At 50.6% G+C, this 26,992-nt stretch overlaps 1 protein-coding gene across 3 annotated transcripts in view; it reads left to right on the top strand.

The window, feature by feature from the left end:
• The first annotated feature begins 365 nt into the window (after positions 1 to 365).
• MXI1 (MAX interactor 1, dimerization protein) overlaps positions 366 to 26,992 on the top strand; it is a 90,603-nt gene continuing 63,976 nt past the window's right edge. For 2 of the 3 annotated variants that reach the window (XM_062214862.1, XM_062214861.1), the window contains exons 1-2: positions 366 to 639; positions 17,370 to 17,502. In XM_062214862.1, coding sequence (XP_062070846.1) covers positions 366 to 639; positions 17,370 to 17,502 — 407 coding nt within the window. Of the gene's footprint in view, positions 640 to 16,452; positions 16,608 to 17,369; positions 17,503 to 26,992 lie in introns of those variants that run through there. The other variant, XM_062214863.1, reaches the window with a different exon arrangement.

Here is a 26,992-nt window from a genome sequence, read left to right as displayed (position 1 = left end):
GCGGCGGTGCGATCTGGGCAGAGGCGGGGGCGGGCAGGCTGCGCCGGTCTCCGCCTTCTGCTGGGGCCGCTCCGCCGGCGGCCGCCTCGCGCTAGGACCCAGCGCCGGAGCGCCTCCGTCCGTCCTGTAGGTTCATTCAATCTCCCATACACACAGACCCACAGCGAGACCGACACACACGCACACCCGCGCGCACACACAACTGCACGCCGCCAGCCTCCTCGGGAAGTCGGGCCGGCTCCTAGCCCCGGCGCCTCCTCCGCTCCAGCCCGCCGGGTCTCCCTGGGGGCCCCGAGCTCGGCCGCGCCGCGAAGCCCCCCCTCCGCCCCCGAAGAGCAGGAGCTCGGCTGACCCCCGGCTCCTCCATGGGCAAACGCGGGCGGCCGCGCAAGGAGGCGCGCGGCGAGGGCGCGGGGCTGGCCCCCGCCGCGCCCCCGGCCATGCCCCCGGCCGCGGCCGCGCCCCAGCCCCCGGCCCAGCCCGAGGAGCCCGCGGGGGCCAAGCCCAGGTGCCCCTTCTCGGACATTTTCAACACCAGCGAGAACTCGATGGAAAAGCACATCAACACTTTTCTGCAGAACGTGCAGATCCTGCTCGAGGCCGCCAGCTACCTGGAGCAGATCGAGAAAGAAAACAAAAGTAAGTTTGGGGCCCCCCCCCCCGCGCCTCCTCGGTGCCTGGCTCCTGCTTCCTCGCCCACTTGGGCGACCCCTGTCGCCTGCTCGGCCTGCGCCCCCGACACACACACACACACACACACGCAGCCCTCGGCGGTGCAGCCGGTGACACCGGGGAAGGGACACGCACGCACGCCCAGAGCTGCCGGAGATGTAACAAAGACGAGCGCGGGCAGCCGGGCCTGCGGTGCGTCCGTGTGTCCGTGGCGCGCGGTGCTGTTTGCTGACAACTGCGCCCCGAGCTCAGCTCTCCGAGGTCGCCTTTCTTCCTTTTTTTTTTTTTTTTTTTTTTCTGTTTTTGTTTTTCTGGGAGCCTGCTCGGGTAGACAAGTGCTGTTTTCCCGTCTCTCGTTCCTGGGTGGGGTGAGGATTAGAAGCTGAAAGTTGGACACCATCGGCAGAGCTCAGGGCTTCCAGAAAGAAAACACACAGGCGCGCACCACAACAATAACAACCGCGGGCGGCACAGCCTCCCCGGCGTGGGCGCGGGCTGCTCCCTCCCCTCCCGCAGCCGGGACTGGGCTCCGGCCCTCGCGTCCTCGGACCCAGGCCTCCGCGCGCGCCCTTCGTCCTGGGGTGCCACCGCGCCCCCTCCCCAAGAAACAGGCCCTGGGGCCGGGGAGCGCCGGCAGCTCGCCCGGGTCCCGCCGCCCTGCGCCCGAGAAACTTGGCGAGGGGGACGCGGCGAGAAGGAAACTTTGGGATCTAACAGAAACAATAGTTGGGGGAAGAAGGTGTGGGCTGTGGTGTGCGGTTTCTTTATTTTCCTGGAGACGGCTCCCGAGCGAGTGCGCAGGGCGAGCCGGGCGAACGCCTTCCTGGTCGGTGTCTCTCGCCCCCCCCCCCCCATTCAGGTTGCAGAGCGATGCATGGGGGGGGGGGGGGCGGCAGCAGCGCCGGGAGCCCCACCCCGGCCTGGCTTCCTTTTTGTGTTTGTTTGTTTCATTTTTGCCCCTGCCAGCAGGGTCCCCCAGCCCTCCCCAGGCAATCGACTCGGCGCCCTAACGGGGGTACGCGTGTGCGACGGCGTCTCGGGCACGATCCTGGGAATAATAGCTGTGGGCAGGAGGAAGGGGCCGGGCAGACAGACCGACAGACGGGGGAAACCAGGACGTTCAGGCAGTGCGAGCAAGTGGGACGATCGGTGGGACGGGGTGGGGGTAGAGAGAAATGCGATTGCAACGTGTCAGGTATCGCACCCCCCCCCCCCAACACGACAACAGCAACCCTCAAACACAAAAACACCTTCGCGGAGCCACACTCAGGGCCTGCGCGGTTAAGGGAGCCAGCGTCGGCCACGCAGTTGTGCGGGCGCCGTTAAGAGCACAACAAGAGCTCGGCGGTGCGTTCCGTTCTTTCTCTTCTTGCCTGTTTTCCCGGAGTGCCTGGGCTGCGGGAGCGGCGCGGCGCCGGCTGTGCGGTTATTCCTGCGGGGGGCAGGGGGTGGGCTGGGTGTGCACTGGCCTGGAGGGGAGTTTCTCTAGAAGCCCGAGCCGGCGGGGAGCTGGCCGCAGACGTGGTTTTGTTTGCTGTGTTTGCTTTTGTTGCGGGGGGGAGGGGCGCGATTCCTTTAGCAACCCCCCCCCCCCTTCCCGGGTCCCGGGTCTCCGGAGTCTGCCCGGCGGCGCTGGCTCTGAGCGGGGGTGCACCCGAGAGGGCACCTTGGCACTGCGTGGCCAGCCTAACCCCCCCACCCCAGGAGGTCTATCACGGAGGCGGCCGGAGCTTCCTCCGCGTCCCGCACCAGCAGACAATTGGAGCCCTCCCCGCCCCACCCCCCGCCGCCCTGGCCGCCGCCACCTCCTTGTTTACCCCGTGCCGGGGCTCCGGCGTGGCCACCAGTCACGTAAGCAGAGAGCCGGGCGCGCCGGCCCGGGCTGCCCCGCGCGGGGCGGGCCCGCGGCGGCAGAGTAGGGCGCGAGAGGCTGGCGGAGCCGAGGGGTCCGCGCGGCAAACCCACCGGCCCGAGACAGGGGCTTGGGAAAGCCTGGGCGCCCCAAGTCAACTTCGTGTGCGTAATCAGCCCCCGGCCCTGCAGCCTCCCTCCTCCGGCCGGCTCCCCGCGGGACTGTTTTTAGCTCTCTTCGCCGCCGGCGTTTAGCTCTCAATGACGTGATGCCAACGGCCCCCCAGATTTCCCCCGAGAGCGTGGGTCGCTGCGCCGTGCCCGCCTCGGCACGGGAGACCCGGCTCCAGGCCCGCGCCCCCTCCCCAACAGCTTACGCAGCCGGGGGTGACCTCCGGCAAACTCTGTGCGACCATCCGCCCGGCCCCCGGTTCTGCCCCCTACAAACAGGAGCTCGACCCCCCAGGGCCGCGTGGGCTCCCCACTCTCCGGCCCGCCCCCCGCTCGGGCTGGGGCTCGCGCACGGAAAACGGCGGGCCCTGCGTCTGGTTGCACTGGGGGCGCTTCTTGGCGCTGGCGGCGCTCGCCGCTGTGTTCTGCTCGCTGCACACAATGCCCGCGCGTCACGGCGGCCCGCGTGTGCACAGCAATAACGCGAGTCGGGGGGCGGGTCGTGCGTGCGCCGGGCTCGGGCACTGCGGGTCGCTCCGCGCGCGCGGGGCTTGTTTTGCTCCGGAGCTCCGCTTTCCGAAACGCTTACATCATTCGGTCGTTGGGGGAGGGAGAGGGAGCTGGGCGTTCCGATAGGATTCCAGCGTTTCCCAGGTCTCTGGGTTTTGGAAGGAAGCAAGGACCCTAGCTTCTTCATCATTAGTGTGATGAGGGGGCGGCGGGGGGCTCGGGCTGGGTCTGTTGTGCAAGTCTTTTTATTTTTATTTTTTAGGTCACTACTGCAAAGGGCAATGCTGACCGGCTCAGGTGCACAACCTCCCCGCCTTCATTTCGGCGAGTTCCCCTGTAATCGCTTGATCTCAGTTTCTCCGCCTCCTCCTCCTCCCCCTCCCAGCTAGAGACACATGGTTTCCACATGGAGACAAACTTCTTTCCTCCGACTGGACTTGACCTAGCTGCATCCTTCAGCCAATAGGCAGCGTCCGTTCTCTCTGACGTCACGCGTTGCTGAGGCCGGAGGCTAGGGGGTGGGACCAGGACGCGAGCCAGGCTATCTCTGGGAGCTGTCGTGCAGCCAGCTGGTCCAGTCCCTTCTTAAAGGGACGCTGTTCTCCCCGGAGACGAGTGTCAGGCCTCAGTGCTCCATTTCGGGTCCTGTGAAACCTTCCCGAGGCTCTCTGATAGGCAGTCGCACGTTCCGTTTTCCCTGCTGTTCGCGAAGCGCTCGCTTGGCAGGAGCTTGCCTTATTTTCCATTGTAACCAGAACGGCTTTTCACTGCCCGCTGAGGTTTCCGTACTGGGAGTGTTCACCAAGTTGTGGTCACAGTGCTGAATTATTTCCAGTAGATGGGGTGAGTTTTCTTGGGAGAGGAAGGAGTTCATATTAAGCCACCCGGTGTTGGCAGTCCGCTGTGTGCAAAGCATGGGATTCCCTAGGAAATTCTGACTGATGTCGCAACATCGAAGGCCTCCAGAGAGATATCAGTCATGGGGCTGTGGCCGTGGTATCACACTTCCAGAAACTAGAAGTCCCCTCGGATAGTATCACCTATATGCACTTGGAGAGGGGGGTCAGGGTAAATGCAGACTGACTAATCACTGGAGAAAGACTTAGTCCCTGTTTTGGAAAAAGAACTGAAAGAGAAAAGGAGGTGCACTGAGAGGGATGCTAGCGGGCTGGCAGGTGAGTGTAAGAAGCTGTGGTGGCGAGAAAGGTGTGCAGCCCAGAAACAGCCTTGTCCATGCGCAGGGGGAAGCTGGCTTTGGAGGCAGCGCCTGATACGTGAAGGAGCCAGCTCGGCCTTGGCTTACCTGGGCTGGTGGGCGGGTGTTTTCCTAGGGGCTGGGGCAGGCCAAGCAGCAGCCTCTTCCTCTTGCTGGAGGAAGCTGCTGTTGTGTGGTGTCACTGGGCCCCACCCTGCCTCCCTGACCTAATCTCTGCCCCACCGTGAAACCTGCGCTCCTGTCCAGCAGGTCCACCAGCAAGCCGGCCTCACAGTCATGCCTCTGTGCTTAACTCAGATCATCCCTCTGTCTAGATGCCCTCATTCTCTTCCTCCCTGGGGGTTATCTGTACTCGACTCCCTTCAAGACTTAGGTCAGCTCCCACCTCCTCCACGAAGCTTCCCCTGGCTATTTCAGCCCACTTGCCTCCGTTTCTTAAGTCAGGACAGTTGAGAGAATGTAGGCTTTGCAGTCACATGGAACAGAGGCCCAAATTCCTGCTCCACTGCTTATTGGTCTTGTGACCCTGGACAGGAGTCACTTAGCGTCTCTGAGGTTCCCTTTTTGTTGGTGTTGTTTTTGGTTTTTCTGTAAAAGGGGTATAATTTTAGAACCTCCCTCATATCATTGCTGAATAATTAAATGAAGCACTGCATTGAAACATTTAAAGTATCTGAAATATAATAGGTGCTCAGTGAGAAGTGACTTCTCTGAGCTTTGATAAACAGTCCGTGCAAGTCGCTCCTGGCTTCCTGTGCAGTAGCTTTATCCTCACTGGAGATTATTAGCATCGAAAGGGAGAATATTGTGTACAGCATTTCAGCACATACCATCCTTGCATGTAGCATACCTCTGGCATACAACAGCCACTTGATATGAAGTGGGTACATTTGTAGTTTGCTGGCTATGGCACCGTGATGAGATTTGGAAGCCAGGGGACACATGGCCAATATTCCGATGGCTTGGAGGACAGTTGGTCTTACCGTTGAATGGTAAGACCAGGACCTGCAAGGAGATAGTAGGTCGGGCTCCAAGAGCTGACACTGCATTCTGTCTACTGCTATGACCCTCAGAACAAACAAGCTACTGGCTTAGAAAGTAAGGGACTGGGGCAACTTATGCTAAAGGGGAAGACAGTTCCAGTGGGTCACGTTTCGGTGGTGAGAGCTGTCCTGTGACGGGTTCATCCATTCTGCAAGGATGTCTCAATCGTCTCCTATGTACAGTTGTTCTCCCCCCTCCCAAGTGTTGTAGGCTGACTGACAGCGGGGTGGAGTGGATGTTTGTTTTCAGTAGAGCTGTGTGAAGAACATTCTTAAGTCAGGCTCCTATTTCCTCTGCATCTTAAATTATGTTTCCCACATTTCAACTTTTTTTTTGCAGTTTTAAATATGATCTCTGCTCGCTGGTAAATGCCAGCAGTAGGCTTTGAGGCTGTCATTGTGGCTTTCAGAGACCCAGAACGCCCTGGGACTGGGCGCTCTGTGAAGAGGATCCAGGGGAAGGAGACAGGTTTTAGGAAGCTATAGAGAAGCTGGTGGGGCAGGAGAGGAAAGGGGCTGTATCGCCTCCAGGCAAAATAGTGTCTGCTACCATCTCTGTCCTTGGTGCACTCTCCCACTGCCACTCCCAGAAATGGGGATTATCATCTGGGGAGGGCTGGGGGAAATAGAGAGGTGCCAGCAGTCTGCAGCAACCAATCGCATTGCATAAAGTCAGTACTGACTCCCATTTATTGAACATGACTGTATAGGGCTCAGCGTGCATTATCTCCTCCAGTATTCACAACGATCCCAAGACGGAAGCCATTTTATTACTCCCATTCCGCAGACAGGATGACTGAGAAGCTGGGTCCCCAAAGGTCACATGGTTACTAAGTGGCAGAGCTGTGCTTCCCAGCTAGGTCTCTGACTCGCGTCTACAATCTCAACCATATCCACGTGTACTCATTTTACAGCCCAGGAATGAAGTCCAGAGAGGTGACACGACTTGCTCAAGGTCACCAGCAACCTGAGGCACAGCTGGTATTTGAAACCCTGTGTTGATTGTCCGAGGTCTTCCTGCACACATCTTGCTCAGAAGAAATTTAGAACTGAGTTTGGAGACAGACTAGCCAAGCGGAGAGGGTTTTTTTTTTTTTTTTTCAGAGTTGTTCAACCCTCCTGGCCCTTACTCAAGTTTAAGGCTCCTAGGAAACACCACCCCCTCCTGCTGCCTTTCCCAAGTCTGTCCTCTGGGCATATTAGAGGACTTGGGGCTGTTGCTATGGCACTGGGGCCAACAGCAGGTTCATCAAAAGCCGGGTCTTTTGCTTTTTTTTTTTTTTTTTTTTTTTTTAGGAAAAAAAAAAAAAGGACTGGCCCCCGCAGAAACGAATTGGCCACAAAGATTTGCATCAGTCATTGTGGCTTGTTCTGTTTTAGATCCCCACTGCCTCCCCACCTCTCCCCCTCCCCCCCCCCCCACTTTCTATAAATACAGTTGGATAAATATTGATTTAAACTGGGTTTCTAGAAGAGAAGCACATGCTTGCCCTGGCATAGTCTTCACTTAGATACCACGAGTCTGTCGGGCCTGACACACCTAACCCCTGGCAGCTCTGGCTTCCAAATGACCCATTTTGGGGAGGTGAGTAGTGGTTTTGTGGCTTTTGAGTTTAAAAAAAGGGGGGGGGGTGGTGGTGGTGGGGGGGAGACAAGTAAAAAAGCAACAACCCAGCCAGAAATGGGAATCTTCTTGCAGAATGAAGCCAGCAGTTTTGAGCAGGCCAGAATCTGGGGAGGTTGGTGGTAGTCTGGCCTTTTGGACTTCTCTCTCCCTCCTCCATTCTTTCTCCTCCACTTAGGTTTGGTTATCAAAGGAGGCAGGTGATGAGCCAGAAGGAGCCCCAGGGGGCACAGAGCATCCGTCACCCTAAACGTGCAGGCTGAGGCCCAGAGAGGGACAGTGGCTTGCCCAACATGACACAGCAGAGGCACAACCAGCTCTCTCTGGGCTGTGTCGCAGGCAGAGCCCCAACGGGGCTTTTGTTTTACAGGTCAGGTGCTCATAAAGTCAGCAGTTCTCAAGTCTGCTTTCCTGATCCCAGGGCGTGTCCACTGATTGCAGAGGTCATTGCAACATGCTCCGTCGTCTTTCAAAATGAAGCTAATTTGAATTTGTCATACTTAAGAAAAATATTTCCCTTTACACTTTGGGGGTGGGTGGAGGAGCCTGAAGGTGGTGATAGTGATGAGAGGCTACCCCAAGCCCTAACCAAGGGGGAGGAATCCAAGTCTTGGGTGTGTGTTGGAGTGGAGGGTGGAGCTCCAGGCTCCCACTGCAGATGGATGAGGAGAGGGGGAGCGGCTTCAGTTCCCCAGGGACAGACACCTGCTCCCTGACTCTACTGCTAAACTTCAGAGAAGCAGTTGTCTCTGATAGTGTTGCCCTCGAGTGGCCTGGCTAGAGGTGTAAAAGCTGTCAACAGTGGACTCGGCCTCTCTGGCCACAGGCAGTGGGCATGTGCCACCGCCACCCCGAGCAGGAGGCTCCTGTGCTTCCTCATCTTGGCAGAATGCTCTGCTGGGCCCCTTGCTTGTGAAACATTTTGAAAATTCAGATGACCCTTGCTTTGAGCAATAAATCCTCAGGAACTGCATATAAACAGACTCTCTTTTTAAAAGACGTAGACTGGAGAAAGCTCTTGAAAAGGCTCTTGTGGCAACTTCATTGGTAAGGTGTGGAATTATGTTTTGTGCTACTCATTCTGCCTGAATTCATTAATTCATTTATTCATTAAACTGTTAGCTAAGGAGCACATCCTTGCTCCGTGCTGGGCGCTGTGCTAGATCCTATGAGTGCAGCGCATGCCCTCATGGCCTGTGCGCCCTAGTTCAGTGGCAGGTCTTAGAGATGTCTACGGTGAACCCCAGCAGTGTGAGCTGGCATCCGACATGGGCTTTGTGTCTTTGGCTGCTAGTTGTGAGGACAGAAGAAGACAAATTTGTCCTGAGCTTCCAAAAAGAGCACTTCCTTCCCTTTCTGCTCCCCCTGCCCCGCCACAGTGTTTAAAATCCTTTGTATTTTTTTGTTCTTGTGATTTCTACAGAACTGACTCTAAAAAAAAAAAAAAAAAAAAAACCCGCCTGAACTTAGGAAACCAAATACCTCACAAGCAGGCTTGTAAATAAACACATTCCACTCTGAGTTCTTTACAGGCATGGCCTTCTGCACGTGGAGGACTGTCCACACACACCAGCGTCCTACCAAGTGCACTGTCCCACTCAGCATGCCCTCGGCCCCATACTGCTGGGATCCAACTGCAGTGTCTGCAATGGAAATTTAAACACAGCAATATTAGAAAGATAAACACACTGTCTGGAGGGAGAAGGAGATTGGGAAATTCAAACTAAAGCCAATAAAAGGGGATTTGGATTACCTACTATTTGACATAGTTCACTCTGTATCTCTTTGCTATTTAGCAAGGATACTGGAATAAAGACAATCTGGGAGTAGACAGGCTACTGCATGAAAGTGGAGGGGAGGCCCAGCGCTGTTGCTTCTCGCCATGGCGGGCAAGTGGGAGCTGGTGGGGTCTTCATTTGTCATATGTCCAGAGCCTAGAACTCCTCTGTGGCCTCCCTTGTCGTCTCCCGTCCCTCCACCACAGCCTCGGCATCCCTGCCACGTTTCTCGGCTCCCAGGACGCTGAGGGTTGCAGGCAACCTCCTTTCATTCTTTCTGCCAGTTGTGAAAGTTAGCTCTCTTCCACGAATAGGTTCTAGAATGTGCCAGGAGCCAAGCACTGTGCTTGGAGCGTCCACGATGAAGTCTATAAGGTCTCCAGTTCCCGTTCTCCATTCCAGCTCAGGTGAGAGAGGAACAGAAACTCGTAAACAGTCCTCATCTGTCTTCTGGGAGCCTGATACCCTGTCTGTAAGAGGACCACTGGCAAGTGCACTGTCTTCTCTGTTTCCCGCAGGAATGGTGACAATGGCCAACTTTTACTGAACACTTGTTATGTGCCAGCACAATGCTAAGTGCTTTATATTAAATCCTCACAAATATCCGCTAGGCTGTAACATCCAATAGGGAGCTATCATTATCCTCGTTTTATAGATGAGGAACGCCTTAGCCTTAGCAAGCCTGACTAACTCCCAAGGCCACATGCTAACAAATAGTGGAGCTCATTAGGACTCAAACCCAGGCTTTTGTTTTTCTGAGCAAGACCTTAGCACTCTGGGAGAACCCTCAGAGAGCAAGAGGTTAGTGAGACACAAGACACGCACTCTGCACTGACAAGGGCAGGCTGAGGGCTCCCCTGGGATGCCTCCCTGGAGGGACTCCTTTTGTCCCTGCTCATCCTAGGGCAGGGAGAGGCAGCCAAAAAGCCAAAACCTTCCAGGGCTCTTAGGCTCCGGCGCTGAAGCCAGAGAGGCCCCTTTCTCAGGAGGGTGATGGTCTAGGGTGTTGCTACTTCATGTGCCCAGCACCCCTTGGGGAACTCATCCAACCAGTAGGGCTCCAGTGGCTCTGTGCTCTGGGGTGTCAAGGGTGTGAATCCACACCCTGGCAGGCTGGAGGAAGCTTCCCAGAGGTGCCCCAGCTTGTAGGGCAACTGGGCTGTGCCATGCTTGGAGCCAAGGGCTTCTGCCAGGGAAGCCAGACAGGAGGCTAGGGTAGGCCGCAGAGACAAGCCCCAGTCCCTGGTGCAGTGGGGACAGTGCAGCCTGGCCACATCCCATCAAGCCATGTAGGCCCAACCTCTTCCTGTCCCTGCTGGAGATCTAGGAAACAAGAATGATCTCAAGTAAAAGTAGGTTCACGTCACTCACCAGGTTAAAGCCCTTCAGTAGTTTCTTTTGTGCCTCACTTAAAATCCAAACTCCTTACCATGGCCTTTACCTTTGCTGTTTAGAATGCGTGTAGGCCGAGGCTGGACAGCCGTGGCATCTCCCGGGTGCTTGTCAGAAATGACATTCCCCTAGACCTGCTGGGACAGAATCTGCATTTGGACAATTCCCTGGAGCTACGTGTGCTCCTTAAAGCTTGAAATATCCTAGGCAACTTTGGGGTCTTCTCTGATTCCCCCACTGACCTAAAGCCATCCCATTTTATAATGTATCCCTTCTATTTCTTACCATAATTTAGTTATTTTACTTGCTTAGCATCAGTCTGTTGGGCTAGAATGTAAGCCCCTTGAGGACAGGGTCCTTATGTTGTTTTGTTCACTCTGCTGTCTTCAGTATCTAGCTTAGCGTGCAACACAATGTAGATGCTTAAGGAATAGTTGTTGAACGAATAATGCGTTTTCTGACTTTAGCTTTCTGTTCTTGCATTTCTCATCAAGAAAGTGGTGGGAGTTCTTCTTGCTCAGCTTAGTCTGGAATTAACATCCTTGATTCCCAGGCATTGCTGACACTCAAAACACAATAACAAAAAGCCAGGCTCCTGCACCTCCTCCACCTCCCACACATTTCTGTAGCCTTTTAGAGCGATGGGATTGCCCTTAGTTGAGACCATTGCCCTAACCGACCTTGTTTGCTTTAATCTGATTGAATGCAACATGATGTATGCTGTGGAGTCCCAGAGTCAGAGACCCAAGGTTTGAATCTGTTCCTTGCCTGTGGATCCTTGGGCAAACCGCTGACCCTTTCTGGGCCCCGACTGCCACACAGGAATCTCAGAGGTGTGCTGAGGATTAAATCGACTGTGGAGGCAGCACGTGCTCTCGTCAGAAGGCGGCGAATGGGCAAATGGTGCTTGTTGTTCCAGGATCTCTGGAGGGTGTGAGGGTCTTACTGTCAGAGTGCTGGAGCTGGGAGAGATGGGGAGATCGCCCGTGTCTTCGGACAGGCAGAGCCTGGTGATCTGATTATCCATGCTGCCCGAGATGGAGAACTCAGACGCAGGAAGCAGGACTTGTGATTTAGTGTCCAGGGCCTGGCTGGGCCTCCCAGTGACCTCTACGAGTTTCTGCTCCTGGAAGGGAGTGGTGATGCCAGGGAGTGGGGGCAGGGCCTCTCCAGGCCAGCTGCTGGCAGGGGGAAGGAGGGTAACCCAGGGCTGTGGCAAGAATGTGGGGCATCCTCTAAGCAGCAGAAGGCTGGCCTCTGGCGGTATTTTTTTTCCTCTCCAGGCTTTAAAATCAAGTTGCATCTAACTTTGAAAGAACAGAACATTGTAATACAGAAACCTGACAAATGCCACAAAAGAGGATATTATAGTTTACTCGTGCTTTTGACTATAGATGCAAAAGTCATAAGCAAAATGTTAACCCATAGAACTGAGCAGGGCTTCAAAAGAATATTATACCGGGGCTGACCAGGTTAGATGCCAAACATGGCAGAAAATCATGAAATCTCATGTATATGTGATGACAGATACAAATAAAGGAGAAAAATACGTGACTATAGCAACAGGTGGTGGTGAGTCTTGAAAAAGGTATTTGGAAGGGGTTCCCAATGAAGGCAACTACTTCAATACAACACGCTGTTGATTTGTGGGGGTCTTTTAATGAAAGTGGGAGAGTGAGCCTGGCCCATGGCCATCGCCAGCAGAGAGGGAGCTGCTTCTCCATCTCCTATCCTCGGGGAAGAGTAAGCCTGGAACCGGGAACAAAAGCAGCCTTGGAGCCCTCTGAGATGTGACTTGATTGTGATATTTACAGGTTGAAAACTATCAGAAAGTGGAACTCCACGTCTGTTTTTTCTTTAAACTGGAATTCACCTGCAGAAGAAATATGGAGACAGATGAGTGCATAGGGCTGCGGGACTGAGTGCTAACCCTTGCTCCATCAGTTTGAGAGACAGCTGTGTGGCCTTGAGCAAGTTGCTATACCTCTCTGAGCCTCAGTTGTCTTAACAATTGGAGACTGAGAAATAAGCTTAATGATATAAACTCCTGTGACAGGAACCATGAAATGTTACTTGGGGGAACATTCACTTGTTATGGCCTTAGCCAAATCCCTAAAATACCTAATCAGTTGCACCCCTGGTCCCCCCAAGTGGGGAGCTCTGGGGTAAGCAAGCCACTTGGATGTGCATGTTAACTGAGTCCTGCAGTGCAGATTTCTTCTTGGACCAAAGTCCGTGCAAAAAAGAAAGAAAAGGACATTTAAGAGAGTAGTGCATCCATTAGAATCACCGAAATAGGCTGTTGTAATAAGGGCCATTTAATAAAATGTGAGAAGCCCTTTTCTAAGAGGAAAGAGATGGGTCAGGATGGGAGTCAAGTGCAGCTGTTTGAGCCTTTGCCAATGGTCTGATCTCACCAGAAAAACTGGAGTTAAAAAACAACAAACTTCCAGATTCAGCGATCTCAGATTAACACTGCCTCCCCTGCTGTTCTCCCCAGCCCTTGTCCTTCCTTTCCCTCTCTCTCCAGCTGGGGCACCTGGGTCACCTGGAGGTGTCTGTGTGGTTGAGATGTCAGCCGGCAGTCCTGGCGACTGGAGCCCTGGGAGGCGGCAGCCACCTCTCGGGTTTAGCATTACGTCATCCCTTCTGGACCCAAATTTATCTCGGCTGCACACAGGCCCGCAGCTCGGAGCTGCCGCTGACTTGAGGAGAGCTTACGCATGAAGTTAGGCAGGGCTGACTCACTGGGCAGACAGAAGGGTTTTCTGCTGCTCTTCATGTTTCTGGGCCCTGGGGGAGAGATGGGGAGGAGACTGGTCGGCATTTTGGGTGTGTGTGTGTTGCGGGGGGCGGAGGGGGGAATGTATAAATGTTTTGGTTCTTATTTAGGAGCTCCGAGCTTACCACCCCCTGCTCCCAACATGATTGTTTGAAAATAATCCTTAAAGATAATTGCAGAAAATCGTACCCTACACAGTCAGCACTCTGCGTTTTCAGGGAAGTTCTTGTAAGCACCAGGTGTCACCGACACAGTGGCTTTGGACTTGCCACTTAACCTCATGGCCTCTTCCCCTCCCTCCATCTCTTTCATCTGCAGAAAACGTGTATAACACATCACCCTCCATTGTCATGAATCTGCAATAAATCACTTGGAAATTTGTGTGTAATAAACTGTGCCGGGAAAGGACCCCTATGAATTGAGAGCTGTGCCTGGTCCCTACAGAAGGCAGATTGTTAGAGGCCTGGAAGACTCTGGGGGGACTTTTTCCATTTTCAAATGACACTCCCGAGGGAGGTGAGAGAGGAGAGAGGAGAAAGGAGAGAGAGGAGGAGGGAGAGAGACAGAGACAGAGAGGGAGATAAGAGCCCAGGTTCTTTTGTCAGTAGACTCTGGAAGCCTTTTTTCCCTACTGTCGTGCTAACTGGATTCATGTGAGCAAAAGGTGGCCCTGGCTGCACCTGGCTCCTATGGATAAAACCCTAAGCTTTGTGCGGGGGTGGGGGGGCCCTTGTGGTCAGTGTCTAAGCAAGGACTCCAGGAGACAGCTAGAACAGGGAGAGGCTAGAAATATGTAGATAAACCACCCCTGAACACTGCCCACCATCACTAGTACCTTTCCTATTTTCAACATATCTGCATGTGGTGGCTCTCTGGCTACTTTTCCATCTCTCCTCTCCCTCTTGGCCATGGCTTCAAATGGAGTGGTTAATTTACCTGGATGTCAACTATGGAAGGCTGGGCATAGGCCCCAAGCATCAATCCAGTCTTCGCTTACCATCCTATTATGACTCTATGATCCATGGAATTAAACTCATATTGGATTCATGTATATTTTCAGTTCACATCACTTTGCTTGATTGCATATCACATGCGTTTAGCTGTCATGGGGTAAATATTTTTTTGTTTAAGTTCCTGGTGTAGCCCTTGGCAATTTGGGATCTGTGGTGGAAACTTTCAGTCTAGGAGTTTTTACCCTTGACTGACAGATGATCTGAGTAAATGGTATTTTCTTTTAAACAGTCCTGTCCCATCCCTACCCAACATCTCCCTTATTGGGCGTGGATGGTAGTTGTTACCGTCACCCAGTGGTGAAACTCAGATCTGAAATGATCCAGCTAACATCTGGAAAAGTATAGCCCTTTTCCCAAAATCTTTACCCCCCCCCCCAAAAAAAAAATCCCTCATGGCTTGTGAACTCCCATTTTGGGCCTCCCTGCATTTGATGGAACATCTATTGGTTCCTAAATGTTCTATCAACTGTAATAGTTAAAAGGGCTGGCAAAATTGTGTAACTTGTGACCTCACTGAACATCTTAGTCACTGCGCAAAGCTAAAGGTACAAGGGAAAGGGAGTTAAATGCAATGTGAAGCCCACACACATTTCTGAGAGGGTGAGATTTCTATTCCAAGAAGGTGCTTTTGGCAGTGGCCAAAGGAGTGGCCACAGGCAAGGGACATTCTCCCTTTACTGAGAGTTTCCTATTATTTGTTTATGTCTACCAGCAGGTGAAGATACGGGTACTTTTACACGGTTCCCAGCTCACTCCCATACCATTCAACAGTCCTGGCCCACTTGTCCATCCTTTCCCTAGACCACTTACTCTCAATTGGGGATGATTTTATGCCTCAGGAGACACCTGGCTGTGTCTGGAGGCATTTTGGGTTGTCATGCTTAAGGGGTGGTGATGTGCTGCCGGCATCTATTGGGTAGAGACCAGAGATGCTGGTACCAGAAAGGGATGGTCTAGCCCAACTTGTTGGTGATACCAAGGTTGAGAAACCCTGGCCTAGACTTTGGGGACCTGTTAGATGAAGGACTTGGAAAGACAGTGGTGGTCAGAGGCAGTCTTTTAATAGGCTGTGCTTTCTTTAGCCACTGCTTAGTTACCTGTCAACACAGGACACTGTAAGAGGAAACAATCAGCAGCATAGCTTCCCCTGATTGAGTGCCTAGTGTATACTGAATGCTGGAATTATTTCATTTCATGTTCACAATAAGCCCTACAGAATGTATGTGCTCCTTGGGAGCACGGTCCCTGTTTCCCTCCTTACTGAACACAGTATTTCTAGTACAGTGCCTGGCACAAGGCAGGCCTTCAGTGTCAAGGATAATAATCATATCTGTTTTCTATAGGGGGAAATGAGTTTTTTCTGGAGTCTAAAAGCACCACTGAAGGATTATGGAGAGGAGAAAAATTTTTAAGTAACATTTAGGGGCTGGTGTTTGACAGAGGGGTTAAGTCACTGCTTGGGAGACACATCTCAGATTGAGCGTATGGAGTCCTCACTCTGCTTCTGAGCCAACCCCATGCCAATGTGCACCCTGGGAGGCAGCAGGTGATGGCTGAAGCAGCTGGGTGCCTGTCGTCCATGTGGGAGACCCGGGTTGAGCTCCTGCCTCGGGCTTGACTCAGCCCTGGCTGCTGGGGGCATCTGGGGAGTGAATCAGCAACTGGGAAAATCTCTCTCTGTCTCTCTGCCTTTCAAATAAAAATGCAAATAAGAAAATTTTAAAAATAAATAATAAGATTTTTAAAACTACTTGTGTGGGAGCTGAAGTGCAAGAAGGGCCTTCTGGAAGCCCAGCCTGGCTCTGACGAAACGTTCCCGTGTTTTGAGCAGCGACTGTGGCTTTTCGAGGGTTTCAATGTGTCCTGCCGGTGCAAATGAGGACAGGGGGGCACAAAGTTTCGTGAGACCCTAGTAGTAGATAGCGGACGGGAAAATGGCATTTCGCATCAGAAATACTCCAGCCCCAAGGCACCCGCGGGAAGCTGCTGAGAAATGACCCTACCGCGGTTCGCGCAGATCTTTCCCTCCCACGAGCGGGGGAGCCTCGGCAGCTCGTTAGTCTTTCTGCCCTGGAGAGACTACAACTCCCAGCGCCCCTGCGGAATCCCACAGGGCGCAGGCGCATCGGAGCGGCGCGCGTGTTGCGCTTCCGGGCGTGCAGAGGGCGGGGGCGGGACTACACTTCCCAGGGGGCAGCGGAAGGGGCGGGAGGGGGCGGGCCACGGCGCTGCTCCCGCCCCTCCCCCGTGCTCGCGCTGAGAGGTAAACAAACCGCGCGCGGGCTGCCGGCGGGCGCGGCGCGGCGCGGCGGGGGCGGTGGGGGCGCCGGGGGCGGCGGGGAGCGCGCCGAGCCGCGGCCGGACTGGCCGGCCGGCCCGCCGCACATGTCCGAGGGCGGCGCGGGGCTGTAGCCACCTGCGGCGCCTCCTGTTGGCCGGGGAAGGCGGAGTGGAGAGGCCCCGGTGGCCACCCGCGGTGCCCATGGAGCGGGTGCGGATGATCAACGTGCAGCGCTTGCTGGAGGCGGCCGAGTTTTTGGAGCGCCGGGAGCGAGGTAACGGCTGGGGCGCCGCCGCCGGAGCCCGCGCGCGGAGTGCGGTGCGGCGGGTGAGGGAGGGCGCGCCTGCGAGGCGAGGTGCGTGTGCGGAGGTGCACGCGCGTGTGAGAGGCGGTGCACGCGCTCGGGGGGGGGTGTGTGCCTGCGTGGGGAGGTGCGCACGTGAGGCGAGTTGCACGCGTGTGTGTGGAGGTGCGCGTGTGAGGCGATTTGCACGCGTGAGGGGAGGCGCACGCGAGTGAGGAGGCGCCGTGTGCGGGCTGCCCCGAGGGGCGGTGCGTGAGACCGTTGGGCGGCTGGGTGGTGAGGGGCGCGGAGGCGGACGCCTGGGCCGCGGGGTCCGAGACGCCGGGGCTGGGGGCTGCTCGGCGGTGCGGACGCGGGGCAGGGCGGCCGCGCCGTCGGCGGGGAGGGCGCTGGCGAGGTGCGCAGCGCACGGACCCCGTGGGGCTTGCAGGCGCGTGCTCGGAACGGCGAGAGGTTTCGGGCCAGGTGCACGCGCGGGGGGGAATGGTGAGCTGCGCCTCCGGGGCGGCCGTGAGGCGGCAGGGGGGCGTGCGGAGAGGAGTCCCTGGCGAGGGGGCGTGAGGCCACCTTGCAGGCGGTGGGTCTCGTGCGGGGGTCCGGGCACCGGGAGTTTCTTCTTTTGACTTCTGCTTTCAAACCCCAGTTACTGCAGGCACCCCCGACTCCACGGGTCCGTGGATGATGGCGTGTCCGGATTCAGCTTACACCTTTCTCCCCCCTTGCTCTCTGCAGAGTGTGAACATGGCTACGCCTCGTCGTTCCCCTCCATGCCGAGCCCCCGGCTGCAGCACTCCAAGCCCCCACGGAGGTTGAGCCGGGCACAGAAACACAGCAGTGGGAGCAGCAACACCAGCACTGCCAACAGGTAGCCGGCTGGCGAGGTTTGGGGTGGCGAACTGGCGGGAGGGGCCTCCTGGTGGGAGGCTGGCCTTCCACGCAGATCCCAGAGCCCCAGGTGGCCGAGACCGCCTAGAGAGCATACCCTGGCCTTGCGTGCCAGGGAAGGGCAGCCGGAGGAGTTCTTGCGGGGATTGTTGATGGGGGGGTCTGTGGCTGAGAGGACTTGGCAGCCAGTGTCCCTGCACGCAGCCACATGTAAAGTAACCTTGGGTGGGCTTGCTTTGCCCTTTCCCAGTGTAGGTTGATCCAAGGGGAATTTTTAAAAACCAGACCTATCTCTGGCAGGATACAAGGCCGGATCAAAAGTTTTGTTAATGGAAAGAAGACAGGTAGGTAGGGTAGGAAGTTACGGGGTGTGGTTTATCTGTGGTTTAAGGAGGAAGGGGAAGACCACCCTGTATAAGTTTCACCTTCTATTTAAGGGTAAGAACTTGTAGGTTGGGGCTCTTAAGGCAAAAATAAAGGGAGAACATCCTGACCTATAAGCAGAACGGTTTCTGTAGGATATGCTTGTATACACCCACTTAGACATAGTTGGCTTCCATTTTTGAAAACTTGTGCTAGTGGCTAGCTATCTTTCCAGTGTCTTTGTTACAGGGGGCCAGTGAATTCCAAGGATTTGTCTCATACAAAGTTTTCAAAAGGTCTTTCTTAAAACATCGGCAGCTGCTGCCTTTCCCATTGATAAAAGAACATTAATGGAACCTTTATCCTGATTCTCTACACTCTGTCTAAGGATTTAATAAAGATTCATTCTGAAGAGGGCCGAACAAACCTTGGCTAGCTAACGTCCCCAGAAGTCTGGGGGACAGGGGAGCATTTGGGGAGGTAGCAGGGCAGGTGCTCTCAATGCAGGAAACTGGGGTCTCCTGTAGTTGAGCAAGCTCGTGAGGCTGATGTTCCCATCCTTCAGACACACTAAGGCGAAGGCCGGGATTTGCAGTTTGCTCTTTCATTTGTCTGTAGAGCTGCATGTTTTCTGTTTTGGCTTCTTTTCTTCATTAAGACTTTTGTAATTTTTAAACTTTATTTACATTTTTGTGCTGAGAGTTGACCCACGGTATTATAAATACCTATTCCTCCTTTTCCCTAAGTCTTGGAAATCTTATTTTTGCTGAAGTACAATGGAGGGAAAAAAAAAGTGATTATTACAAATATGTACCTTGCAAATACTAGTAATTCTATCACTTGTGATCCTTCTAACTGACGGTTGGGAGGTGGGAACTATAATATATAATTATTTTTTAAATGCATGCTTGATTTTCCTGTAGTCTTGGTCATAGCCTTCTGGCACACCTCTAAAATCACCCTTGCTAAGATGTTACTGCTATTAGAGAACATAGGTATAATAGCTATCTGTTCTTTGGGGAACATCAAGATAAGCTCAGATTCTCAACTTCTTTACCTGTTTTATCTTACAACTGAAAAATACAAAGGTCTGTCATTTTTAAAACTAAATGAGCAATGGCTTCAGTGTACCACTGATTTCTTCCTAAATATCTTTTGAATCTGCCGTATTTTCTTCTACCTTTGTTATTATCCCCTGGTTGTCAGTTACCATCATCTCTCACCTGGACACCTGTAATAACTGCTCCTATGTAGTATCCCTGCAGTCACAAGTCTCATGAATAATATTGGCTGACCTTTGGATTCCTTCAGTGTATCACATTTCCTTCTACTTCAGGGTCTTTGCACATATTCTGTTTCCCACTGGAAATAATTTCTCTTCCCCATATGTCAAGTTAGCTTTATCTAATAACACTCTTCTTTTAGCTTAATCGTAACTTACCCATAGTGGGTCAGGTCTTCACATACTTCCTGCACCCCCACTTTTCCTTCATAGTGTTTGTCGAACTTATAAAAATATGGTTACCTGATTGTTTCTTAAATTTGTGTCCCATTCATTGGGCTGAAAATTCCATGAGGACAGGGATTGTCTCTCTTTAAAAGAAAAAAAAAAAAAAGATTTATTTCAAAGGAAGAGAAACTGAGAGATCTTCCATCTGCTGGTTGACTCCCAAAGTAGACACAACAGCCGGGACTGGTCTGGGCTAAGCCAGGAGCCAGGAACTTCATCGTGTTCTCTACGTGGGTGGTAAGAACCCAAGCACCTGCTACTTTCTCAGGCACCTTAGCAGGAAGCTGGATCAGGAGTGGAGCCCTTAGGAACGGAATTGGCAGTCCGATAGAGGACTTGAATTGGCAGTCTGACATAGGATGCTGGGGGTGCAAGCAGTGGCTTAACCCACTGTGCCACAGTGTTGGCCCCAGTATTGAAGTCTGTTCTGCTTAAACATTTATTTCTAGTACCTATCACGGTGCCCTGTGTAGAGTAGGTGTTTCTTAAGGAATGGGAGATTTTCACACTTCAGATACACTGTCTTAAATGTAAACAGAATGTTTTTTCGCAGAGTTACCGCATTAGACTGAAAAGTTGGAAGAATATTAAAAAAGTGTACTTGACTATATAATATTTCATTTAATTTTAAAAATTAATAATTTTTTATATTTTATTTTATTTTTTATTTTTTTTGCCAGGCAGAGTGGATAGTGAGAGAGAGAGACAGAGAGAAAGGTCTTCCTTTTTGCCGTTGGTTCACCCTCCAATGGCTGCTGCAGCCGGTGCATCTCGCTGATCCGAAGCCAGGAGCCAGGTGCTTCTCCTGGTCTCCCATGCAGGTGCGGGGCCCAAGGACTTGGGCCATCCTCCACTGCCTTCCTGGGCCATAGCAGAGAGCTGGCCTGGAAGAGGGGCAACCAGGATAGAATCCGGCACCCCAACCAGGACTAGAACCCGGTGTGCTGGCACTGCAAGGCGGAGGATTAGCCTATTAAGCCATGGCGCCGGCCAAAAATTAATAATTTTTTATTTGAAAGGTAGGGGAACAGAGACTGAGATCTCCCATCTGCTGGTTCATTTCTCAAATGCCCACAACAAATGAATAGGGCCAAGACAGAGCCAGGACCTGGGAACTCATTCCAGGTCTTCCACATAGGTAGTAGGAACCCAAGTACTTGAGCCGTCACTTGCTGCTTCCCATGGTGTGCATTAGCAGGAAGTGGATTTGGGAGAAGAGCCAGGACTCTAAACCCAGGTACTCTGATATGGGATGTGGCCATCCCAAGCAGTGTCTTAACCACTATACCAAACGCCTATCCCTACATTTAATTAATATTATTATTTTTTATTTGAAAGGCAGAGTTACAGAGAGAGGGAGAGATAGAGAGATATCTTTCATCTGCTTGTTCACTCTCCAAATGGCTGCAATGGCTGGCGCAGGGCCAGGCTGAAGCCAGGAGCCAGAAGCTTCATCCCGGTCTTCCATGTGAGTGCACGCTTATGGGATGCCAGCATCACAGGTGGCAGCTTAACCTGTTATGCCATAGTGCTGGCCCTCGATTGAATTTTAAAGAATACTCAATATCATCCTGTCATGCAAATAAAATGCTATTCAGACTAGTATGTTCTGGGCTGGTGTTGTGATGCAGTGGGGTTAGGCTACTGCTTGCAGTGCTGGCATCTCAAGTGAGCACTGATTTGAGTCCAGTATGCTCCATTTCTGATCCAGCTTCCTGCTAATGTACCTGGGAAACCAGTGGAAGATGGTCCAAGTCCTTGGGCCCTTGCTGCCCACGTGAGAGACCTGGATGCAAAGCCTGGCTTCTGGCTTCAGCCTGGCCCAGCCCTGACTGTTGCGGCCATTTGGAGAGTGAACCAGCAAATGAAGGATTTCTCTGTCTCTTGTTGTAACACTGCTTTTCAAATAAATAAATAAACCTTTAAAAACAAAATAACCAGAAGTCTGTCAAATATTGGCAGTAAATATTGGTATGAGGCTGTGACACATACATACTAATTGTTTTAAATAACTAATTTATGCTTAAATTTCATGTTGATGTAAAATTTGTTCTGTTGTGTGGATACTAAAGGATCTGACAACAGCAGTATTTCAGTTCCACCCATTAAGACTGAAGGCATTAAAAAAGCAAAAGTTGTTTCCTGTTACTCACAAGGCTTTAACTTTTATTAAACTGTAAAGAAATGTTTCCATCTCATTAAAATTTTTAATTTATTTATTTAATTTAGTTGAGAGAGAGATACACAGAGATCTCCCATTTGCTGATCATTCACCAGATGGGTACAGATATCCCAGGAAGCATCTTACCTGCTAAGCCACATGCCTGCCCCTAGTTTTATTTTGGGGGGAAGGATTGTGGTTTTATATTTTCAGCTTTATGTCCTTTTTGGCTTTTCCATGGGTTTTACATTTTTTTGGAGGGGTGAGATAGCAGTGAATTTTTTCTCTAGGATTGTTGTAGAGGATTTTTCTTTGACATGTAATATCTTCTATTTTCATCCTTAAATTTGGACCTATTTGTTCATAGAAGAATTGAAGGAAGCCTTATTTTTATTTTTGTGAAGTTTCTACTGTGTTTTTCAAATTTTCTTCATTAAAAAAGAGTTTTGGGGGCTGGCGCTGTGGCATAGTGGGTTGAGCTGTAGCCTGCGGCAACAGCATCCCATTTGGGTACTGGTTCATATCCCAGCTGCCCCACTTCGATCCAGCTCCCTACTAATGTGCCTCAGAAAGCAGTGGAAGATGGCCCAACACTCTGAGCCCCTGTACCCTCATGGGAGACCTGGAAGAAGCTCCAGGCTTAGGCCTGGCCAAGATCCATCATTGAGGCCATTTAGGGAGTGAAAAAGTGGATGGAAAGTCTCTCTGTCTCTCCTCTCTCTTTGTAACTATCAAATAAATAAATCTTTCAATAAATAAAAAATAAACAGTTTCTGGGTCTTTGTCTAACGTAAAACTTCTAAAGTTTCAAGACAAAAATGGGAATTAGTAGTACTTAAACTCTTAGTGATTTTAGTACCAGTATTGTTTTTCAGTATTTTTATGTGTTGAGTGATTAACACAATCCTTTGAGGTATCTTTCTGTGATATTCTGTCTTCTACAAAACTGAGTAAAATGAAAAATTGTCAAAAATTATTTATATGCCTCACACTAAAACCCAGGCTTTCCATTAAATGCCTCATTGAAGCATATGTTTGGTCCTGCTGGGTTTCTTACGCTTATATTCCTCTGTGGAAGTATTGTTTGAAGGAGACTGTGCATGATCATGTATCGTAGGTCAGTAGGACAACTTTTTTTTTCCCATTTGATGAGAAGCCTTTTTGCCAAAATATTGAATATATGATGTGGAAGATGACAAGAGTAGAAAGAATTTAGGTTTCATTGATAGTGTTCTCTGCTCTATGCATGTGAGATGTTATCTGTCACTCATTTTATGATTAAAGCACATGGGGCCAGGAGATGGTGAGTGATTTGCTTAAGCCTTTAGCTAGAGGTGGTGAGGTTTTTTTTTTTGTTTTTTTTTTTTTTGTACTAGCCTGAATTTTAAGCAGTATATGCATGCATCATTTTAACCAGACAAGACTGTTGAATTAAAGCTTTCTCTTCTAGATCTCTCCTTTCAGATGAAACAGCATTGCCTCCTTTCTGATGTAGCATGATTTTTTTTGTCATTTCTTCTGCGAGGATAGTTCCTCAGATATTAATCTAATCAAATATTTGGTGGTGTGGTTTGATAAAATATAATTCTAGATCCTACTTTGATTGATATGTAGTGCTGATGTGATTTAAGCATGCATTTTGTTGTTATGTTTTAATTTTTTAAAATTTTGGTTTCCTATGTTTAAAAACACTGGCAGACCTTTTTTCTTGTGTGTGTGTATCTATATGTATTTTCTCCTTCCTCATGAAGCTTACCTTCTAGGGAAGAAAGCACATGTTATCAAATAAACATGTAAATATATTACTTCAAGATGGCATGAACTTCTTGTAGGAAAACGAGAGGATCCTAGGTGGTGTGTAACAGAGGACCTGATCAAGTTTGATGCGTGACAGAAGGCTTCTTTGAATTGAAGGTTTTATAATCTTGTTTTCACTTTTCCTGAGCCCTTTTCTATGCTCATATTTAAGTATCTAAATTTATTTCTAGTCACTATATGATACTGTGTCATGTGCGTTCCATAATTTATTAAGACAGTCATCCATTGATGACATTTAAGTTATTTTCAAAGGTTTTGTCTTTCTAGGCCGGGCTGCTGTGAGCATCATTGTACACATACCTTTGTATTTGTCCATTAGATCCTTGGGTGAAAAATGAAGAATGAGAACTGTTGTGTCAAAGGATAGATCCCATCTTTAATAATACCTTGGGTCTCATTTGGATTTCAGAACAGTTTTGTGAAGTAAAGTGAAATTATTTTCCCCATTTTTTAAAAAAAATTATTTATTTGAGAGGTAGAATTACAGACAGAGGGAGAGACAAAGGTCTTCCATCAGCTGGTTCACTCCCCAGATGGCTGTAACAGCTAGAACTGAGCTGATCTGAAGCCAGGAGCGAGGAGCTTCTTCCTGGTCTCCCATGAGGATGCAGGGGTCCAAGTACTTGGTCATCTTGCGCTGCTTTCCCAGGTGCATTAGCAGGGATCTGGATTGGAACTAGAGCAGCCGGGACTTGAACCGGTGTTCATATGGGATGCCAGTGCCACAAGTGGAGGCTTAGCCTACTATGCCACGACATTCTCTTTCTCTCTCTCTCTCTCTCTTTTTTTTAATGAGGAAACTGAACTAAAGAGCTAAGTAACTCACAGGTAGAACTAGAAGATAAGACAAATCCCTGGAATTTGTTTCTCTGGAATCACCAAACAGTTTTCATTAATAATTTACTTAAAATCTAAGTCTTAGTGACCATAGCCTGAAATTTTGTGGTGTTGATGCTCTCCTTTTCTACTCTGTCAAGTGTTGAGCTGTGTGATCGGCTTTTAATGCCTTTTTACCACTGCTCTTTTTTAACTCTCTGCAGTTTGCTTCCATTTTTCACTAGGCACTTAGACAACTGTCCTGAAAGTAATTAGCAGCCAAATTAATTGAACTTCTGTAGAACTGTTGCTACACTTGCTTCCCTCCCAGAGAGGGGCTCATGATTTATTTCAAATAGATGACATTTACATATAATGAAATGGTATGTGGTACAAGGCAGTAAGATGCTATAAACAGGGCCGTTTTTATTTGTGTCCCATGTAAAGTACAGAGAGTAAATTGTTTATAGGCAAAATTTACTATAGGTTATCAGAATGCTACAGTTCATATATCTTTTCTTTTGATTAATTTCTTTTTTCAAGTTTTATTTTATTTATTTGACAGGCAGAGTGACAGGGAGAGAAGGAGTGAGAGTTGGAGAGATTTTCCATCTGCTGGTTCACTCCGCAAATGGCCCCAATGGCCAGGGCTGGGCCAGGCTGAAGCCAGGAGACAAGAATTTCATCTGAGTCTCCCATGTTGGTGGCAGTAACTCCAGTTCTCTAGCCATCATCCGCTGATCCCCAGGCACATTAGCAGGGATTTGGATCGGAAGGGAAGTAGCCAGGACTCCTGGCAGTCTGATACTGGATGCTGGCTTCCTAAGTGGTGGCCTAACCTGCTGCGCCACAACCTGTCCCTGGATTTTCTTTCTATTTAGTTTTATGACATTGGGTAAAAGGGTTTCTATGTGGTGCTTAATTTCCTTGCCTCGTTCATTACAGGAAATATTTTTGGTAGTATTTTGATAACACCAGGTAACACTGAAATTGAAGGCTAAATGACCAGAGCTTTGAAACCATTTGATAGGGACATTTCCAAGTTAATAGAATAATGTAATTTCAGTTACCAGTGAGTCACATTTTTTAAACTTTTTTAAAAAAGATTTATTCATTTATTTGAAAGACAGAGTTACAGAGAGAGAAGTAGAGGCAGAGAGAGAGTGAGTGAGTGAACGAGAGAGAGAGCTTTCACCCACTGATTCATTTCCCAAATGGCTCCAATGGCCAGGGCCAGGAGCTTCCTCCGGGTCTCCCACGTGGGTGCTGGGGCCCAAATACATGGACTGTCTTCTGCTTTACCAAGCATACTAGCAGTAAACTGGTTTGGAAGTGAAGCAGCTGGGACTTGAACTGGTGCCCATATGGAATGCCAGTGTCTCAGGGAGCACCTTAACTCGTTATGCCACAACACTGGCCCCGAGTCATCTATTTTGATAAAGCAACCAATTTTCCGTAATTCTGATTTTGATTAGTTAGGGACAATTTACGATTGTCTTTGCTGAGAACTGTAAAGAATCTTTTGTGGCTGGCGCCGTGGCTTAATAGGCTAATCCTCCACCTTGCAGCGCCGGCACACCAGGTTCTTGTCCTGGTTGGGGCGCCGGATTCTATCCCGGTTGCCCCTCTTCCAGGCCAGCTCTCTGCTGTGGCCCGAGAAGGCAGTGGAGGATGGCCCAAGTGCTTGGGCCCTACACCTGCATGGGAGACCGGGAGAAGCACCTGGCTCCTGGCTTTGGATCAGCGAGATGTGCCGGCCACAGCAGCCATTGGAGGGTGAACCAACGGCAAAAAGGAAGACCTTTCTCTGTCTCTCTCTCTCACTATCCACTCTGCCTGTCAAAAAAAAAAAAAAAAATCTTTTGTATAATGAAAAAGACTAGAGCATAAAGTGTAATAAGTTTGCCTTGGTGTTTTTTTTTTTTTTTAAGATTTATTTATTTATTTATTTTTTAAAGATTTATCCATTTACCTGAAAGAGTTACATAGGGAGAGGAGAGGCAGAAAGAGAGAGAGAGGTCTTCCATCCGCTGGCTCACTCCCCAGTTGGCCGCAATGGCCAGAACTGTGCCGATCCAAAGCCAGGAGCTTCTTCTGGGTTTCCCATGTGGGTGCAGGGGCCCAAGCAACTGGGCCTTCCTCCACTGCTTTCCCAGGCCATAGCAGAGAGCTGGATCGGAAGCAGAGCAGCCAGAACTGTGGAAGACCCAGAGGAAGCACCTGGCTGCTGGCTTCGGATAGGCTCAGCGCCGGCCGTTGCTGCCAATTGGAGAGTGAACCATCAGAAGACCTCTTCTCTCTCTCTCTCTCTCTCTGCCTCTCCTCTCTGTAACTCTTTCAAATAAATAAATAAATCTTTAAAACAAACAAACAAACATGTGAAATGAATGATACCAGAAACATAAGAGTATATACTATATGATTCCATTATAGGTAATTTATTGAAAAAGGCAAAACTGTAGAGACAGCAGATCATTCAGTGGTGACCTGTGGTTGGAAGGAGCCTGAGACTGCCAGTGTACATGAGGAACATGAGTGATAGAAGAGGTGTCCCCAAACTGGATTGTAGTGAAGGTTACACAGTGGTCTAAGTTGCCTAACAGTCTTGAACATGTGACAAATGGTAAGAACTAAAGGTAGAATGAGTGAATACATATTAAATGATTTGTTTAAAACTTGCAATAAACAGATAAGGGGTGAGGAATAGGGAGCGCAGCCAGTTGGAAGATGGCACCTCTACTGCCTCAGGGAGATTCAGCTATCCTACCAAAATCACACAGCCACCAGAGCCAATTGCGACAT

This window comes from Lepus europaeus, chromosome 17, assembly GCF_033115175.1.
Source record: "Lepus europaeus isolate LE1 chromosome 17, mLepTim1.pri, whole genome shotgun sequence".
Lineage (NCBI taxonomy): Eukaryota > Metazoa > Chordata > Mammalia > Lagomorpha > Leporidae > Lepus > Lepus europaeus.
Note: the sequence above shows the minus strand (reverse complement) of the source record. Positions and strands in the feature narration are given on the sequence as shown.